The 6,516-nt window shown below is 56.1% G+C and overlaps 1 protein-coding gene across 1 annotated transcript in view; it reads left to right on the top strand.

The window, feature by feature from the left end:
- ATF7 (activating transcription factor 7) overlaps positions 1–5,971 on the top strand; it is a 69,676-nt gene extending 63,705 nt beyond the window's left edge. The window contains exons 8-11 of the mRNA XM_014959303.1: positions 23–136; positions 1,284–1,430; positions 3,635–3,832; positions 5,498–5,971. Coding sequence (XP_014814789.1) covers positions 23–136; positions 1,284–1,430; positions 3,635–3,832; positions 5,498–5,731 — 693 coding nt within the window. The 3' untranslated portion in view covers positions 5,732–5,971. The remainder of the gene's footprint in view (positions 1–22; positions 137–1,283; positions 1,431–3,634; positions 3,833–5,497) is intronic.
- The last annotated feature ends 545 nt before the right edge of the window (positions 5,972–6,516 follow it).

Here is a 6,516-nt window from a genome sequence, read left to right as displayed (position 1 = left end):
CCTCCTCCTCCTCTCCCCGTAGCTGGCTCGACCGATGTCCGTGGTCCCCAACATTCCCGGAATTCCTGGGCCTCCCATCAACAGCAGCGGGTCCATCTCACCCTCGGGACTCCCAGTGCACTCGGAAGCCAAAATGGTAAGTGGCCAAAAAGGTACTGGGGGGGGGCGGGGGGTGGGTGTTTCACATCCACCAGCATCGTTTTCCCCCCCACTCCCCCTCCAGCCTTTGCAAAGAGCTGTTTCTTCCCAAAAAATCCCTCTCCGTGCCGGGAGCAGGTGTCACAGATGCCACCAGGAATATTAAGACTAATGGGCGCCGCGGTTCTGGCAGGGGAAACGGGCACGGGATCATCGGGATAAACCTCGGCCTCAGCCTCGAAGCTGGTGGCTTCCAGTTCCAGGACTAACAGATGGGCTGGAGGTGGGTTTTGGGGGGAGGCAGAGCCAAAAGAGGAGACGTTGGGCTGTAAATCCAAGGATCCTGGGGAATGGCTTTCACGTGGTCCTCTTTAACTCAAAGTTTACGGAGGAATTTTTCCTTTCCTGGCTTTTCGGGTCTCAAACCAGGGGAGAAAGGGGGAGCAAGCTATGTTTGCGAATGAAAAGCACTGAAAAACACTGCTTTTTTGGCCAAAATGGAGTTGGGGCATTTGGAGACCCACCTCCCACAACCAGCACCTTGTCACCGCTCCCACTGCGCCCCAGTTTGGTGATTCCTGGGCTACAAACTGGGCTGATGAGAGCTCTTAAAAATCCAGTCGAGGCATGAAAACAGCCATCCTGGTGTCCCCCCCACCCTGGCCTGGCTACCCAGAGAAGGAACCTGCAGGCCACGGTCTGGGTGGCCCCCAGGTCCTTCTCCAGTCTCTGGGTGACCCCCAGGTCCTTCTCTGATCTCTGGGTAGCCCCCAGGTCCTTCTCTGTCTCTGGGTGACCCCCAGGACCTTCTCCAATCTCTGGGTGACCCCCAGGACCTTCTCCATCCCAGGAGGACCCCTCTGTGGGTGCTGGGGGACGGTCCCTGCTCTTCCTGTGACCCCCACGATTCGGGGAGCAGATCCCTGCCAGTCCCAGCAGCAATTTGGGGATGTGGCCACCCGTCCTGAGTTGGAAGCCACTCTCTGTCTTCAAGTAGCCCAGATGGTGACAGCTTTCAACTTGGGTTGGACTCAGCTGCCATCTCCAGAGCCCCTTCTCCGGCGTCCTGGGTGACAGAGGAGCTGCTTAAAGCTTAAAGAGGGTGGAAAAAGGTCCACTGATGTCTTTTTTTTCCCTTTTAACAGAGGCTGAAGGCCAGCCTGACGGCGTCTTCCTCCCTGAACGGTGGCAACCTGGTGGTGGGCTCGGCCAGCACGATGGTGACGGCGCGGCCGGAGCAGAGCCAGATACTGGTCCAACACCCCGACGCCCCGTCCCCGGCGCAGCCCCAGGTTTGCGGGGTTGGGCTGCGGGTTCCTTCTTCCCCCCTCGCCCGGAAAGAAGGAGGAAACACCTTCTGTTGCCCAACAAAATGGGTTAAAAACCTTGTTTTTTCACTCCCGCTTCAGCATCACCGCTCTCAACTGGGCAGAAAACTTCAGCGCCCGGTTAATTGGCTTGATGAGGTTTGGAGGCACAAAAGGATGTTTCTCTCTCTTTTTTTTTTTTTTTGGTGTGTCCCCCCGTCCCCAACTCAATTACTGGGGTTAAACGCTCCCCCCCCAATTCCACCCCCCTCTTCCCCAGGCCATCGTGCTCCGGCGGCTCCTGCCAGCTCGCCAAATGCCAACCTTGCCATCAGGATGGCCACCTGCTCCGGCGCTGGGATGGCCTTCCAAATATTTAATAGCCATATGCTGCCTGACAGCGAGCGCCGGAGCAGAACCGCGCTCCCCCCGTGGCCCCCGTGTAATTATGGAGCCCCCGCAGAAGCCTCCGGCTGCGGCACCGTTGGCCCTCGTTGGCTTTTTTTTTTCCTTTGTTCTTCCCAAATAAAAGCGGGGAAAATGTGCAGCTTTAGGAAATCTTGTTTTCTGGCCCCGTCGCCTCCCAGAGCGGGTTTTTTTTTTGGCTGAAATTACTCAGGGAAGATTTTAACCCAAATTCATTTTGAAAGCGAATTTGCCCGCTTGAAAAGCGGGAGTGAGTTAATGGAGTTGGGGCTGGGACGGTGCGTGGATCCAGAGCTCCCAGCACCGTGGCTCCAGTTGTCCTCCCTCAGAACCTACGTGGTCACTGGTCGTCAGGAATCGTGGAATATTTTGGGTGGGAAGGGACCTTAAAGCCCTGGGCAGGGACACCTCCCACCAGCCCAGGTTGCTCCAAGCCCCCTCCAACCTGGCCTTGAACCCCTCCAGGGATGGGGCAGCCACAGCTTCTCTGGACAACCTGGGCCAGGCTCTCACCACCCTCACACCAAACAAGTTCTTCCCCACATCTCACCTAAATCTCCCAATTTTTGGTTGAAAACCCTTTCCCCTCGTCCTATGGCTCCACTCCCCAAACACCATCCCTGGAGGGATCTAAAAGCCGGTGCTGAGGGCCATGGGGCAGTGGTGGGTTGGGCAGTGGTGGGTTGATGGTTGGGCTTGATGAACTTAAAGGTCTTTTCCAACCCAGGGAAGTGGTGGAATCGCCAGAGAATCACAGAACGTTTTGGGTGGGAAGGGACCTTAAAGCTCATCCAGTTCCATCCCTTCTGGTGGCTGGGACATCTTCAAGGAGACCAGGTTGCCCAAAGCCCCTCCATCCTGGCCTTGAACCCCTCCAGGGATGGGGCAGCCCCAGCTTCTCTGGGCAACCTGGGCCAGGCTCTCACCACCCTCAAAATAATTTCTTCCCAAGATCTAACCTAAATCTCTGATTTTTGAGCTTTAAACCCTTCAGCCTTGTCCCATCACTCCCCTCCCTGATCCAGAGTCCCCCCCATCTCTCCTGGAGCCCCTTGAGGGACTGGAAGGGGCTCCAAGGTCTCCCTGGAGCCTTCTCTTCTCCAGGCTGAACCCCCCCAACTCTCTCAGCCCCCCCTCCCAGCAGAGGGGCTCCAGCCCCCCCAGCATCTCCGGGACTTCCTCTGGTCCTGCTCCAATACCTCCGTGTCCTTCTGCTGTTGGTGGCCCCAGAGGGAACCTCTGCCATTAGCCCCACGAGGAGTTGGGGATTTAACCAATTCCCCCGACATTCATACACCTTTCCCTGGGTTTGGGATCTCAGAGGGTTCCCGTGGATTCACACCTCCATTTGCTGGGCTGGGCTGGGTGGGGGGGCTTCCAGAAACACCTGTGAGGGGGGGGCTCCCCCATCCCAGCCCTTGGGGTGTCCCCCCAGTGTTTAGGGCTCTGATAAATCACTCCCCTTTCAGCCCAACCTTCAAGAGCTGCATCTCCTCGGCCAAATTCCACTTAAGACGGTGGATCTACCTGCACAGTGTTTTATTTTCACTCTTTCTCTCTTATTTTCCCCATCCCCCCCCAGCCCCTGGGGCCCCCCCCCCCCCCCCACCCCAGTGTTTAGGGCTCGGAAAAATCACACCACCCCCTTTTTGCCCAAGCTTCAGGAGCTGCATCTCCTTGGCCAAAACCCGGTTCCGAGGGAGGATTTTGCGCTGTGCTGAGCTTTATTTTCACTCTTTTCTCTCTTTCTTTCCCCCCCCCAGGTGTCCCCCGCCCAGCCCACCCCCAGCACGGGCGGGCGACGCAGGCGGACGGTGGACGAAGACCCCGACGAGCGTCGGCAGCGGTTCCTGGAGCGGAACCGGGCGGCCGCCTCCCGCTGCCGGCAGAAACGCAAGCTCTGGGTCTCCTCCTTGGAGAAGAAGGCAGAGGAACTCACCACCCAGAACATCCAGCTGAGCGTGAGTACGGACCCTGCCGCCCCAGAACAGCCTTTTCCCAGCTCCAGGAACATCTTCCCTACGTCTCTGGGGCAGGATGGATGCCCCTGTGCTCAGATTTCCCCCTTCTCCACTTTTCCATCTCATCCCAATGCTTTGAGTGGGAGGGAGAAGCCCTTTGAGGGTCTCCTTTCTCTCCCCATCTCCCTCCAAAGGGCTCTGCCCCTGCCCAAAAGGTGGTGGGAGCATCGGGAAGCATTCCCTGCCTTGGGAAGCAGTGGGATTTGCCAGAGGAATCCTCCCTGTAGCCGAGGGAGAGCTCTCTGCTGGCGCAGGGATGGCAGAACCGGTCCCAGTTCCCTTCCCTGCCCGGTGGACTGGGAGCAGGGAGGCTCTGCAGCTGGGTTTGGGGGAGAACTGGCTTTTTCTGCCTCCCTGGCAGCACCTGCTGTGTCCACTGAGTGTGAGTACGGACCCTGCAGCCCCAGAACAGCCTTTTCCCAGCTCTGGGAATGTCTTCCCTATGTCTCTGGGGCAGGATGGATGCCCCTGTGCTCAGATTTCCCCCTTCTCCACTTTTCCATCTCATGCCAATGCTTTGAGCAGGAGGGAAAAGCCCTTTGAGGGTCTTCTTACTCTCCCCATCCTCCTCCAAAGGGCTCTGTCTCTGCCCAAAGGGTGGTGGGAGCCACCCCTAACCCTAACCCACCCCTAACCCCCGTCACAGGGATGCCCCTGTGCTCAGATTTCCCCCTTCTCCACTTTTCCATCTCATGCCAATGCTTTGAGCAGGAGGGAAAAGCCCTTTGGGGGGTCTCCTTTCTCTCCCCATCCCCCTCCAAAGGGTGGTGGGAGCATCGGGAAGCACCACCAGTCTTGGGAAGCAGTGGGATTTGCCAGAGGAATCCTCCCCATAGCCAAGGGAGAGCTCTCTGCCGGCGCAGGGATGGCAGGACCCATCCCAGTTTCCTTCCCTGGGATCAGGGATGCTCTGCAGCTGGTTTTTGGGGGAGAACTGGGTTCTTAACACTCTCAGTGTTGACCGAGGGCTGAAAGGTCCACAGAGACTGAGCTCATGTCCCTTCTGGGGACTCCTGTCCCTTTTTCCTTCGCCGCTGGGCAATGACTCTTTTCCATAGCGCTGATCCTGGTATTTTTAAGGGTATTTTTATTTTCTCCCCAAGATAATTATAGAAACTCTTTCCTGGGGCCCTTTTGAAATACAATTGACTCAGTTTCAGCTGTTTCTCCCCACATTCCCATAGGGGAATAATGTGAATTTTCAGGGAAGTAGAGCTAGGGGGGACAGCAGGAGCTCAGGGAGGTGCTGAGAGCTTGGGGAGGGGGCTCTGATGTCCCCCGTGTCCTCAGCCAGTCGTACCCTCAGCTTCTCCCTCCCTTTGGTTTTCCAGGAGCATCCCGGAGTGTCCGGCTCAAGCAATCGGCCTTGGGCAAATAAATATCCAGAATTAAGTAATTAACACAACGAGGGGCTCTCCAGCCTGCGGGAGGGAGATTCCCCAAACCCAACCGCTTTATTTGATATTCTGTGGCCCAGAGGCCACCTCAAATTAAATTTAGAATGAAATGGGAAGCCTGCGGGGCGTGTAAATTAAGGTCTGGCCGTTGCCTGGGGCTGTGGGGAGCCCGGGTGATGCCCACACGTGTGTCTTCTTCCCATCCCAGAATGAAGTCACGCTGCTGAGGAACGAAGTGGCTCAACTGAAGCAGCTCCTGCTGGCGCACAAGGACTGTCCCGTCACTGCACTACAGAAGAAAACACAGGGATATCTCGGTGAGTGGGGGCTTTTTCCTCCCCTTTCCTTAGCTCTGAGCCAACAAAACCCACCCGAGAGGGAAACAAAGGGATTCCTCATCCCCGTTTCCACTCCATCACCCTGCTTCCACCTCCTCTCCTGATTCCACCTCCACATTAAGGAGGGTCCCCCCCACCCCAGGCCAGATTTTGCCCTGAAAATCGCTGGTTTCAACCTGGTTTTTAACATCTTACAACCAGGCAAACCCCACTCCGAGGAACAGGAGAGAGGAATCGGCCTCAAGTTGAGCCAGGAGAGATTTAGGATGGATATTGGGAACAATTTCTTCCCCGAAAGGGTTATTAAACCTTGGAAGGGGCTGCCCGGGGAGGTCACCATCCCTGGAATTTAAAAGCTGGGCTTAAAGATGTGGTTTAGTGATGTTTTTTGTCAGTGTTGGGGGACTGGTTGGACTCGATGATCTGGAAAGTCCTTCCAATTCCACCATTCTGTGATTTTACGGAAGATTTTCTTTCCCTCCTGGAGGGCAGGAGATGGTGTGGGGTGTCTGTTGGAGACCCGTGTCCCAGCTTCTCCCCAGCCTCTCCCAAGCCCTTGAGATTCCCTTTGAAGTTCCAAACCGCTGCTGCCAAACCCGAGTCAGGAAAGGCCAAACTCTCTAAATGACATCACGGGGCTCTATATCTCATTCTCTGCAATTCCCATCAAATTGGCTGGGCTTTGGCACAAAAGCCACCTCTTTTTCATCTCTTTTTTTTTTTCTTTTTTTTTTTTAAATGCTGCCTATTTCATTATAATCAACCCGGGAGCTAAACGTTACGTCTGGGTTCTTATGTCATCCCCCTGCAGCAACGACTCCACGCTGCGGTTTTTGTGCGAGAGGCTTTGGGAGGATGCTGGAGTCCCCTAGTGTCAGATTAACGGGAT

The sequence above is a fragment of the Calidris pugnax genome, unplaced genomic scaffold (assembly GCF_001431845.1).
Source record: "Calidris pugnax isolate Ruff unplaced genomic scaffold, ASM143184v1 scaffold324, whole genome shotgun sequence".
NCBI lineage: Eukaryota > Metazoa > Chordata > Aves > Charadriiformes > Scolopacidae > Calidris > Calidris pugnax.
The sequence above is the reverse complement of the archived record's forward strand: the minus strand, read 5'-3'. Positions and strand labels throughout refer to the sequence as shown.